This window comes from Octodon degus, unplaced genomic scaffold, assembly GCF_000260255.1.
Source record: "Octodon degus isolate 3935 unplaced genomic scaffold, OctDeg1.0 scaffold00007, whole genome shotgun sequence".
In the NCBI taxonomy this organism is placed as follows: Eukaryota; Metazoa; Chordata; class Mammalia; order Rodentia; family Octodontidae; genus Octodon; species Octodon degus.
Window position 1 is genome coordinate 31,587,004 of NW_004524583.1, and position 12,317 is coordinate 31,599,320.

The window sequence follows — 12,317 nt, forward strand, 5'->3', positions numbered from 1 at the left end:
TGCCAGCCAGAGGCAGCCTTAGACCTAAATCTCCCCCAAGTGTTTGGTAGGGCTTGGCCTCAGGCATGCCAAGGGTGTATTCCTGTCCCTGGCTACCATGGCGAGTTCTGCCACATTGGGCCTGCCTTGGGGCTTGTGCACCAAGTGGACTTTCCTGTTGAGCTTCTATCCACCTTCACCTCTTCCCCCAAACTGTCCCCATCCTGCCCCACTCACCCAGGAATTGAGAGGTGGAAAGGAGTGGGAAAGAGGAAGGTAAGGGAGGAGGCAATGGAAAGGGGCACAGAGCAGGGTGTCGGGGCTACAGAATGGAGGGTAGATGACATGAGTCAGACACTGCCAGGAGGACGCAATAAGGGAAGCCTGCACCAGCAGACAGAATTTTCAGTGCCTTCACCAAGCACCCGTAACACCTGCGTGACGACAGTTCCAACTCAGGGCCTGCCACTTAACACACAAGTGTGAGCGACAGCACGGCCTCGTGGGGGCTGCTGCTGTGCTGTTTCTTCGCTTTCTGTTGGTTTCTTTGGTTTGGGGCATTATTCCTTCTTCGGGACAGGGCCTATATAGCCAGCCCTCACGCCTAGCCCCCGAGTGCCGAGATGGCGCCCATGCGCCAGCACACCCGGCGCCGGGACTGTGATTTCACGCACATCCCAGTACTGGGGGGCGGGCTGTGCAAGCTGAAGCAGCGACAGGTGGCTTCCTTCATTCTGAATTTTGCAACGTGCACAGTGTACACAGTCCCTTAGTGGCCATTTCGGTTGAAGACTTAGTCATAAGAACTTGGCCATCAAATGAAGCGTGACAGTACTCATTTTAAACCTAGAAGATGTGGATTAAGAGGAATAGCCCACCTCATCCTGTGGGAAAGGATCCCCCACACCCACATGTGCTGCCAGAGGGAGCCACAGACCCCAAGTGGCTGACACAGGGCCCCTCGCTGACCCCACCCTGCCCTGACAGGGCTGGAGGGAAGCTTTGGGCCAGGCTGACAGCGTGGCGGGACCTGAGGCACCTTCTACTCACTACAAGGTTCTGTGATCCTGAGGTACTACCTACAAAGAAGACTCAGGACAAGCGCGAAGCCCTGGCCCAGGCTGCTGAAAACCTGACATGGGTGTATGCGCTTCCTACCTAAGTGCTTGTGGGTCTGTTAGGAGGTGGAACCCAAACTCCACACGATAACAAGGTTTCCATTTTTCTAGGAAAAAAGGTCTTATCTGCAGCATCATCAGCTTTAGTATTTATAAGGGAAAGCTGGGCTGGTGAGATGGCTCAGTGGTCTAAAGCACCTACTTAGAACAAGCTTAGCAAAGCACAGGGACCACGGTTCAATCCCCCAGCACCGCATGCCAGCCAGCCCCGCCCCCTGGTGGGCTGAGATGGCCACACACACACACACACACACACACACATACGTAAATAAAATTAAAAACACTAATTTCTTAAAAAAAAAAGGGAAAGCTACTAGTCTAGACTGGCATCTGGACTGTGCCTCCACTCTGCGGGCCCAGCTACGCTCCCATCACCGGGAAGGGCGAGCGCGAGGTTATGGCGAGTCAGGAAAGAGCACAGTGCACGGTCGGTCAGCAGGGAGGTTCCTTTATGGTGGTGAACTGGTGACACACAGCTCTAGAGCAGGCTCAGGGCTGGGTGCGGGGGCAGGAAGGCAGTCCTGGCGCAGACACGGTGGCAGCCAGCGCACCTCCGCAGCGCTCCCCGCAGCAGCTCCGTCAAGAACTTCACCATTTTGCTTTTGGCCACTGAAGACAAACGCCCTGATGACAGGATTTCAGCACAAGTCTCTCTCCAGTCAGGACAAATGAGAATACCCAAGCTTTGAGGAGAAATACTCATCTGACTTCTCTTGCAAAGACCAAAGAGAATTTCTTTATAATCTGTTGAGATCTTTACATACACTTAAAAAAAAGCAACTAACAGTCCACTCGGTGTTCATGGTCAGCAGTCCAACAGCTGCAGAGGTCATGTGTCTTAGAACAAAGAATTAAGATGCTTTAAGCAAAACAAATCTAGTGTGATGCCCAGGAGGATATGGCGGGCCAGGGGCAGGGGAGAGGGTGCGGGTGCCTTAATTTAGAAGCGGGGTGCAGCCCTCTAGGAAGGCCCAGGGGGACAGAAACATGAGCAAGCAGGTAGCGCCCGTGGGAAGGCCCGCTCCTTCAGCGTCGCCAGCACGGCCACTGACTGCAGCCTCCCTTCTGGGGGCCGAGGCCCAGCCTCCAACCCTCACGGAGTGCCCGCACCCTGAGCTGTGGCCTGCCTGGAACCCAGCGCCCAAGGCCCAGGCGAACGCCCTGTGAGGGCACCCGCTGAGGGGGTGAGGGCAAAGGGGTGGCAAGAGATGCCCTGCAGCCAGGCGTCTGGCTCCCTGCGTGCTGAGGTCCTGCCACCACAGCCACCTGGTCTCTGCTGGGGACCACAGGGGCAGTCAGGGCACATTCAAGCCCCTCGCAAATACTATCGGAGATAGATGCTTTTTATTGAGAGAGAGAGAGAGAGAGAGAGAGAGAGAGAGAGTGAGTGAGTAGTACTGGGAATCAAACTCAAGACCTTGCGCTTGCCAGGCAGGCGCTTATGCTGCTGAGCTATCTCCCCGGCCCACTTTATATTTTTAACTGAAGTAAAGGCAATGCACTCAGGCTCACCCTGCTCAGGCTGCCCTGCCTGAGGCTGACGCTTTCCAGCCTGCCACCAGGCCTGCCCCAGCTAAGGACAGTGGCCCTAGGAGAGGACACCCAGGGTGGCTGGGAGGAGAGCGATCACACTGAGACTTCAGTTTCTACCCCTGAGAACCTAAGGATCGTGAAGGATGTGGGGGAGCTGGGCTTAGAGGTCACCGGGTTTTTTATTGCAGTTGAAGCAGACGCGGACAGGGTGGTCCCAGCCTCGAGAGGGAACAGCCCGGCGGTCGTGGGAGCACTCGTCACAGAAGCCCTGGCCACAGGCGCGGCAGTGGTGCTTGGAGAGCTTCACGCTGAACTCCTTGCGGCAGTTGTGGCAGTGCAGGATCTCGTGGTCAGGCACCCAGTAGGCCGGCCTGGCTGCGTCCTTCACCAGGCCTGCGCGGGAGGGAAGGCGCTCAGCACACAGAGACGCACCCGGGGGGAGACCCACCAGGGGCCGAGCCCTGCTGGCAGCACAGAGACCCGCCCGGGGCCGAGCCCTGCTGGCTGGCGTGCGCTCAGGGCGCGCTACCTGGCTCCTGCTCACTGAGCACTAGTGACAAGAGACAGCCACCTGGGCAGGGTGGCCCGGCCTCGCACACAGCCGAGGACAGATGCAACCTCTGCTTTCCACCTAGACACATCCATCTATTCCTAGTCCAGAGTGAGAAGCACATTAACATCTGCTAATCTCCTAAGCTGTATCTAAGTGTGATCCACAGCAGGTCTATCACCCCACAAAGGTCCTTGAATGCGGCCCGGTCACCCTGCCACAGTCCTCCCCCTGCGGTCAGTTTCCTTCCCTGTCCTTCCCACAAGTGTGGATACAAACAACCCTCACACCAGAAGCTGGGCAGCAGTCTTAGATGTTAAACACCTCAGCTGCCGTGCAGGTTAGAGATGGGACAGCTTGCTAACGAGCCTTCCACCTTCTGCCCCCTTCCTCAGATCCAGACAGGCCCTGGGACGCCAGGACTCCAGGGCACGGTCCGCTTGGCAGGCCCTGGCCCTACAAGACTAGCAGCTTCTACCTCCTGTTTCCTAAAACACTAGCGCTTAGAGCCCTGAGCCACACTACCACTGAAGGCGCCATGTGAACAGGCCTAGCAGTGCATGACCTGGGAGGAGGCTGGGGCTTGTTAAGGCCAGCTCCACCTGTCCCAGGAGGCTCCAGCATGCAAGGGCAGGCGGGAGTGCAGAGCAGCCCAGCAGCCGTGCCCTAAGTGTGAGGAATAGCTCCAGGCGGTGGCCCTGGCGCGGGGCGGCCACGGCCCTGCCGCCTTCACTCACAAGTCTCTGAGGTGGCTGTGGAGGGCCTGAGCATTTTCAGGGCACAGCACTTGGTTTCGCAAGAGAAAACCTCCCGGGTAAGCATGAAGCCGGAAGGCGTTCACCAGAACCAAGCAAATGGCAGAGTCTAACTGACTCTTAGACACTCAGCTCTACCTAGGCTGGCAGACAGTCCGCGGCACCCCGAAGCCTTTCAGCCTAAGGTGCATGCCCGAGACACAGCGCCACACCCACCTAGGGGTATGTCGATGGCGGTCACCACGGCTCCCAAGGTGTTCTGCACAGCCTCGCCCACCTTCCGAGCAATGAGTGTTCCACCTTCATCATCGGCCTGTGCCTCAGTAATATCTGTGGATGATGACAAGAAGAGACAGTTCATTTCCCAAAGAAAAAGCCTGGCCACTGCAGTGGCCAGTGGCCTCCCCCCCCCCCCCCCCCACCCTGTGGTGTCCTACAGCGACTGTGAGCATCCGGGCCACGGCTTAGACCACCACGCATGCGTCTGCTCTCTTTACCCCCAGTTTTTTTTTTCGGTGGGACTGGGGATTGAACTCAGGCCCTTGTGCTTGCCAGGAAAGCGCTTATTCTACTGAGCCATCTCCCAGCCCCCCCATTTTTCTTTAAAAGGGGCCAACCTATTTTCAAAGTTCAAGGGCCAACAAGGTGGCTCACAAAGTGCCTGTTTAGGCAATCTCAGGCAAAGAGCAGGGACCGAGGTTCAATCCCTGGTACCACATGCTTTGCCAGCCCCACCCCCAGGGTGGGCTGAGCCAGCCATAAAAATGAACAAAAACAATGTAGCTTCAAGAAGTCTGGGAGCAGGATCTAGAACCTTCCCCAGATAGGGGTCAGCCTAAGCTATCTGCTAACACTGAGGCTTCCCAGAACTCGACCTCTGCACCTGCGCTCCCCTGAGGAGCTGAACAGTGTGGTTCAGACAGGCGCAAGGCTCTGCTCACAAGGAACTCAGAGACAAAGGGCTGGAGCTGGGGCCGGGTCCCAAAGCCCAGTGAGTACACAGGCAGGTGGGTCTCCTCCCCCAAAGCTCTCAGGGCCCCACGTTACCTAACTGGGCATTCCTGGTGTCATAGCAGTTGTCACACACACGCACAGGCGCAGGTCCCCAGCCTCGCTCAGGCACCGGCCGAGTCTTGGATGAACAGCTGTCACAGAAGCCCTCCCCACAGGCCCGGCAGTGATGCTTAGTGTCATTGTCTTTAAAGGATGTCGCACACTTGTTGCAGTTCTGTGCCAAGCCCAAAACAAAGCAGAGGCAGGAATCGTAGGTGTCCACACAGCTCAGAGAGCCAGTAAGACCGCAGGGGCAGCTGGGAACTCAGAAAGGTGGGCTCGGCTCAGTCAGGACCCAGTCTCCCTAGCAGTGATGGTTCTAGGCAGGCGCCCGGGGAGGAGGCCTGAGTCCGTCACGCGTGTGTGTGCCGAGCCAGCGCGCCGGCCTGCACCCTAGGGATGCGCATGGGTGGAGGATGAGGATGACCTCTGAACGCTCGCCCCTCGCTCCACACTGTCAGTGACCTCCGAACTCAAGCGGGGTTCATTCATGGCCCTCACAGGTAAGGAATGAGACCCCACACCAAGGACAATGCTCGTAGCATAACATAGAAGGAAGTCACTGAACAAGGAGGAACGTGACCCCTCCAAGAGCCTCCCCTGACCCTCCCGCTGCAGCCCACAGCGGCCCAAGCCCCACTGTACCAGGATCTGGGAGTTGGGCCGCCAGTAGGCTGGAGCAATCTGGTCTGTCAGCCAGGAGGTCACAGCCTTGGTGGGCCCCAGGCTAAGCTCTGACACCGACTGGGCCATCAAGTTCACGCCATCCAGTAGGCGCTGGGCAGCGTTGTTGTTGTCCTTCAGAAACCCATCGGCCTGAAACAAAAACGCAGACTTCCATCAGGTGCCATGTGAGGGGAGGAAGGACAGCAGCAGCTAGCGGCCAGCTGGAACCGGAAGGCCCCGATGGCAGAGCCTCTAGGTAACACAGCACCCACTGTCAACACTGACTTGCGCCCACCAACTCCCAGCTGCTCGGCACAGGACTTCCTTCCCCAGTACAAGAGCTGACGCCCTGCGGGAAGCCCCGTGTGGGCTGCTGGGGGCCTTCCTGACCATTCCTCTCTGGCCTCCGCATCCCTGGAGCCCTCCTCCTGCGGTGTATAAGAACAGTGCCTCGTCCCTGAGTCCCTGCCAGCCCTGAACCCCGAGGGGCTACTTTCCAGAGCATCTGACCCCAGGCTGGGCGCGGGTACTTGGCAGAAGGAACTGATGAATGCCCGGAGGGAAAGCAGCCCAGAAGCGCGCTGCTGCGGTTTTCCTGGATAAACACTGCATTTCCTCACTTACAGTGCTCTTAGAAAACCACCGGTCTTGCTTCCGCGAGTGGAGAAGTGATTCTGTTGTGAACGACTGAGTCCTCTGCCCGTCCCTGTCCCTGTCCCTGTCCCTGTCGCTCTGGGCGCTTCCTGTGTTGCTCACGCTGGCCCCAAACTCCAGGCTCAGTGATTCTCCTGCCTCAGCCTCACAAACAGCTGGGCAACAGGTGCAAGCCACCTAGCTGGCTGCAAACAGCAGGACAATGCAGGAAGTACCAAACAAACCACTGTCTCTGAAACAGATCTGTATAATATCTTAAATTCTAAAATCACATTTAAAAAGCAAAGGCCTATCATACTATCACTTCCTAGAACACAGTCTAAGACAATTTCCCAGGACAAAGAAATGGCCTTCTTACAAGATGGCCAATAAAGCATTTTTGTTGATAATTAAAAAGATAAAAAGCATAAAGACCCAAAACTGGGCTGGCGAGATAGCTCAGCAGACTCAAGTGCCGGCTTAGGCAAGCACAGGGCCCTCGGTTCAACCCCCAGCACAAGCTGTGCCAGCCCCGGCCCAGAGTCCAGGCGTGGTGGTGCAGGCCTATAACCCCAACCCTGGGGAGACTGAACACAGGAGGGTCACTGCGAGCTGCAGCTGCGTAATGAGAACCCGTAACAAACAAATACATAAAAAATAAAAACCCAAAACTAAGGGAATGCAAAGCAAACTATACAACCCAACAATGTGTTATACAAAAAAAGGCAGAAAAACAGCATGTAAACTCTGACTGGGTGCACTGTGGTGGCGGTCGCTTGTGGTCCCAGCCACTCGAGAGGTAACAGCAGGGGGCTGCCTGAACGCAGTTCTCAGCCAGCCTAGGCAGAAGAGCAGGGCCTTACCTCGGCCCGAGTGCCGCCACAGCCTGCCCTGCTTAGCCGCCAAGGTCTGAGCAGGCTCCTTCAGGGTGGCAGACGGGTCCATAAAATAAGCAAAGGGGTTCTAATCACATCTACGAAACACGCATGTGGAAAACACCACAAAACATGGGGCTTATTTGCCAAAGGACAATGAAGATTTTTAGTTTATTTCACTTAAAGTTGTGATCCTGCTCTTCAGGCAAGAAACAAAGCCACTGGGCTGCAACAGGGACGCTGCACAGAGATGCCTTTCTAAACCACCAAGCACGGAAGCTCCTGGCTGCCCTTCCTGCCAGTGAAGCTCCAGTCCTCCCTCCACGACAACTGATACTCAGAAAGGGCCAGGCGGCAGCTCACCGGCAGAGCTTGTCACGCACCTGCAAGGTGCAGGCATCCACCCCCGCCCTGCAGAAACAGAGGGTGTGAGAAAGGCGGACACCAAACATGGTCCTTACCCCAGGCCACACGTGCACGATCTCAGTGCGCACCACCGTGTCCACAGGGTCCTGGTTCCCAAACCAGTACTGCCGGCTCCGGTAGACCACACCGCAGTTGGGACACTCGATCACGTACCTGTGCGGGAGGCGAGTGCACAGCGTTGCCACAGCAGTGCTGGGGACCGCGCCAGCACCCGCAGCTTGGACAGCCACACTCACCCAGACCAGGCGTACTTCGCAAGCCCCATCCAGGGTGAGTCGGTGGAAGCAGAGGTCTTGGGCACAACGCTTACTTCCTTGCCTCTCTCATAGCAGGCCTGAAACACAGAGAGCCTCACCAGCTCATTTCACGTCACCAGGCCCCAGGCGTGGCTCCTCATGGCCTCCTTCCCACAGACCATCTGGCTGGGGTTAGCTTCAGAGTGGCTACCTTGGAAAGCTCATTTCTCTGAAGCCAGCACCCCCAGGACAATAAGCTGTGTACCCAGCCCAGGCCCTGAACCTGACCTCTAACCTACATATATCACAGACAGAAGGAATCCATCCACCTGACCTCCCGAGAGGCTCTCCTGCTCTGAAGGAAAGTGACAGTTAGTGTACGCTGCCCGAAAATGCTTCAAAAAATAAACAGAGGCTCCAGCGATGAAATGGTGGGATTTCTTTGGTTAGAACCAGAGAGAAGTTCCAAAGATGACCTCAGGTTGAATATCAAAGGGCGACCGCAAGACAGCTTTCCCAAAGGCAAGTGTGTCCCACAGGCCAGCGCAGCAGCAGGAAGGCTGGAAGACTCACCTTGCAGGTGTACACGCGGTTGTCGTACTGGTGGGTGTACCTGCAGCGGCTCTTGGCCTCATGAGGCACACCTTCCTTCGCGTGGTTCATGCTGTTCTTACATCCAGCCCTGAGGAGACACAGAAATGGGAGCGTGGCGGCTCAGCGCTGCGCTGTGCACATGCACAGGAAAGCCTGCCACGGCCCTAGGCCAGGGCTGCAACGAGACCTGGTTACTCACTGGGCCTTGAGTGTGGACTGGAACAGGTAGCTCACCTCAGAAGTCCACCTGCCCCACCCCTTGGGAGCCACAGCAAAACAGAAAACAACAATGCCCTCGTAAATGGGAAAAGGGAAAGGGGAAAAAGGAATTTCTTTGTAGAAAATCTACCTGGCCTGTAGCAGAATGAAAAAGCCAGAGATACGAACTTGACCCAAGACAAAAATGAAAACCTCTCAAGAAATTAAAAGCCCCAAAGGGATGAAATAGAAAGTTAAACCAAAACTGGGTGCCAAAATAGAACAATTGGAGGCGGCATGGTGGCGTAATCCCAGCTCCTCCAGAGGCTGTGAACAGGCAGATAACTACGAGTCCGATCTAGTAGTGAAACCCTGAACACCCGTAGACCCTTCCCTAAAATAAAATAAAATAAAATAAAACAAAATAGAATAGTTGGCAAAATGTTGGCAATGCATTGAGGAGAGGCTTACACTCATAAGAAAAACTTCCAAACGAACTGCGAGCTCTGCTATCCGGGCAGGGCACAAACAGACCTGGACTTAAGAATGTCACAGTGTTAATGAAGGGAAAATTCTGGAAAACCTGACAAGGCTGTCAGAATGGAAAAACTGATCCAACAGTGTTTAGGATCCGCACACTACTCACAGAGAACCAAAGTAACATCCCAGTGGCAAGAAACAGCCCCTCCCCCCCAAGCTGGACTCTTTAAGATAATCCTCAGCGCTCTGTAACCCACACAGTATATTGAGAGCCAAGACTTTTCAACCATGTCAGACACGGCACAGTACCAGCAGGAGGCCAAAATGCCACTCCTGAGAGGGGGCTCAGGCCAGAGCTGTTCTGGCGGACAGGCCACGGTGGGCAACGTGGCAGTGTCGAGCAGAGACAGATCCACGGCGAGAGGTCAGGGTGTCCGCAGGGCACGGCCCATCACACAGCTCTCACCAGGCTGTGGCTCCACAGCATCAACACGTGCCACTGAGGCCGGCACACTCAGGTGGTCCCTTGAGAAGCAGCACACATTCTCAGGACCCCCGAGTCCAAGACTCTCCGCCAGAGGCCAACACTATTTGAAAACTTCCTTAAGGCTTCTCTGACGCTGGCTGCAACCCAAGAACTGCTGCTGATCCAGCCCCGAGGTGCTGGTACGGGCGAGGCTGGCCACACTTACCCACAGCTGAGGCACACGGAGGAGCAGGTGAAGTACTCGTCTGGGAAAAAGGAGCTGTGTGCCATCTGGTCATCGGGGATCTCGCCGCTGAAGCGGTCGCTGAGCGCCTGCCAGGGAGGAAGGGCGCAGGCAGGCCTGAGCGGAGGGCATGCGCTTCAGCCCTGCGTCCCTCACCTTCTAGGATGGTCTCGACATTAACACTGCTTGCAAGCCCAGAGCAGATGCCACCCAGTAACTGGTACTCAGCAGCCTTGGCCTTCACTGCCCCTGACCACAGGAAACCCGGGAAGGAGCCGGCGCACTGTGCTAGAGCCACAGGTAAGAGGTTACGTCCTCTCCGCTCAGCCGCCCACGCTGTGATGCCTCATACATCCAGGGCTGTACCCGGGGTCATCACAAATACTGGCAAAGGGCCACTTCACCAGCGGGAGGCTAGGGCCAAAATACTGGGTCTGAAGAGGGGCACAGAGGGCTGAGAAGTGAGCGGGGTGGTGGCACACGCCTGCCATCCCAGCACCAAGGAAGTGCAGAAGAGGATCTCAAGTTCGAGAAAGGCCTGAACCACATAACTAGTTCAAAACCAGTCTGGACTTAAAAAAAGCTAACTAACAAATAGTAATGCAAGTAAGTACTGCCCTAACAGGCCAATTCTATAGAAAGTAACAGCAGAGATAAGAATAGTGAGAGACCGATGAACATATATAAGAATAATAATGAGAATAAGAAACAGGGCAGGGCTGGGCTATAGCTCAGTGGCATGGCACCTGCCTGGCAAGTGCAAGGTCCTGAGTTCAATTCTCAGTACCGGGCGGGGGAAGCTCCAGTTGGCCTACACAAGCTCTCTTCCTTCCTAGTTGTACATATGGCCATCCTCCAGCGAGGTCTGGGTCTCACCTCTTCCCGAGTCCTTCCCAACCACTCAAGTCTCTCTTCTGTCTCTCTGAGCCCCTATTTTACTCAATACTGAAGTCAAGTAGTGAGAAAGTGGGCAGTGCTGGAAAGCTGGGGGTCCCCTACATGGATTTCACCTGCCACCCTAGACCACACGTACCGGGAAGAAGTTCTTTACCTTGGCATCACCCCCAAGCCCCAGGCTTCGCAAGTTACCAACTCTAAGTGCAGCAGATCTTCCCAGGCACTCAAGCAGGACCGCTGGAAGGCGTGCCCAGCCCTGACTTCCCACCTAAATACCCACACTGGCTGCCCCGCCTCTGGCTTTGGCCCAAACGTCACCCCAGGCCTACAGCCTGCTCCAATTTAAGGCCACCTGCTCCCTGACAGGTCAAATTAGAGATGACTCTTAGGGCTGTTTCTCAAAGAGCATGTAACTCTGGAGAAACTGGATGGGAAAACAGACCATTATCTTGCTAACACTGAAAGAGCTGGAAAAATTACTTTCACATTTAAAAAATGCCAAGTTAAGTATCATAGGAAAGTAAACAAGCCAGCATGTGGACCAGGCCTGTAATCCCATTACTCAAGAGGCTGAGGCAGGAGGATGGTTGAGAGCTCGAGGGCAGCCTGAACTGAACTGCATAGTGAGACCTTGACTCAAAATGACAAGGAAAAAAAAAAAAAAAAGTAAACAGAAAACCCCAGAACTAAAACCTGCAGTTCCTCAAGCCCTGTCAGCTGTGTACTGCCTGCGCATCTGCAGGCTGGGCCTGTGCTCTGCAGAGACAGCACTGAGGGCCAAGCGAGGCTACCCGCGAAAGCACTTGGAACTGTGAGCGCAGGAAACGCCAGCCACTCCCGGTCCTGAGCCTCCCATACCTACTCCACGCAATCCACAGGCCACGAGAACCTCCTGAGGTACACCCCTCCACGGCTGAGAGTGTTCCAAGTGTCTAGAAGGAGTTGACAGAGAAACGTAAAGGAGCCAGGCATGGTGGCATCTAGCCACCTAAAAGGCCAAGCAGGAAGACTGTAGGCTTGAGGCAAGCCTGGATAGCTCAGCAGGACTCTGTCTCAAAAAAAGTAAAGAGGACTGAGAATATAGCTTGGTGGTAGAAACACTTTGGGTTCAATCCCTGGTACTGCAGGAAAAAGGGAAGCTGTTTAAGGTGCCTGGAGGTTAGAGTGGGTGTGCGACACCGAACAGCAGCATGCTTTAGCCTCAGGGATTTTTTAAATTTTTTTTTTTTTTTTTTTTTTGCGCAACCAGGGATTGAACTCAGGCCCGCACACTTGCCAGGCAAGCACTTATTCTACTGAGGCATCTCCCCGGCCCCCCATTTTTTAAATTTTAAATAAGTAATTAAAAGGTAGCCCAGTGGAGCATGATGGTGCATGCCTGTAACCCCAGCACTCAGGAGGCTGAGGCAGGATCACTGGGAGGCAGGAGAACCAATGGGAGTGCGAGGCCAGCCTGGGCTACACAGTGAGTCCAAGGCCAATCTTGGACTGAATAAAGAGGTCCTGTCTGGGAAGGGAAGGGAAGGGAAGGGAAGGGAAGGGAAGGGAAGGGAA

At 55.3% G+C, this 12,317-nt stretch overlaps 1 protein-coding gene across 2 annotated transcripts in view; it reads right to left on the reverse strand.

The window, feature by feature from the left end:
* Window positions 1–2,565: 2,565 nt before the first annotated feature.
* The window catches only part of Zfyve1 (zinc finger FYVE-type containing 1), a 51,282-nt gene continuing 41,530 nt past the window's right edge, over window positions 2,566–12,317 (reverse strand). For both annotated transcript variants that reach the window (XM_012517267.2, XM_023703368.1), the window contains 8 exons: window positions 9,849–9,955; window positions 8,458–8,566; window positions 7,885–7,982; window positions 7,684–7,801; window positions 5,694–5,864; window positions 5,043–5,223; window positions 4,212–4,325; window positions 2,566–3,083 (listed from right to left, as the gene is read on the reverse strand). In XM_012517267.2, coding sequence (XP_012372721.1) covers window positions 2,851–3,083; window positions 4,212–4,325; window positions 5,043–5,223; window positions 5,694–5,864; window positions 7,684–7,801; window positions 7,885–7,982; window positions 8,458–8,566; window positions 9,849–9,955 — 1,131 coding nt within the window. In that variant the 3' untranslated portion in view covers window positions 2,566–2,850. The remainder of the gene's footprint in view (window positions 3,084–4,211; window positions 4,326–5,042; window positions 5,224–5,693; window positions 5,865–7,683; window positions 7,802–7,884; window positions 7,983–8,457; window positions 8,567–9,848; window positions 9,956–12,317) is intronic.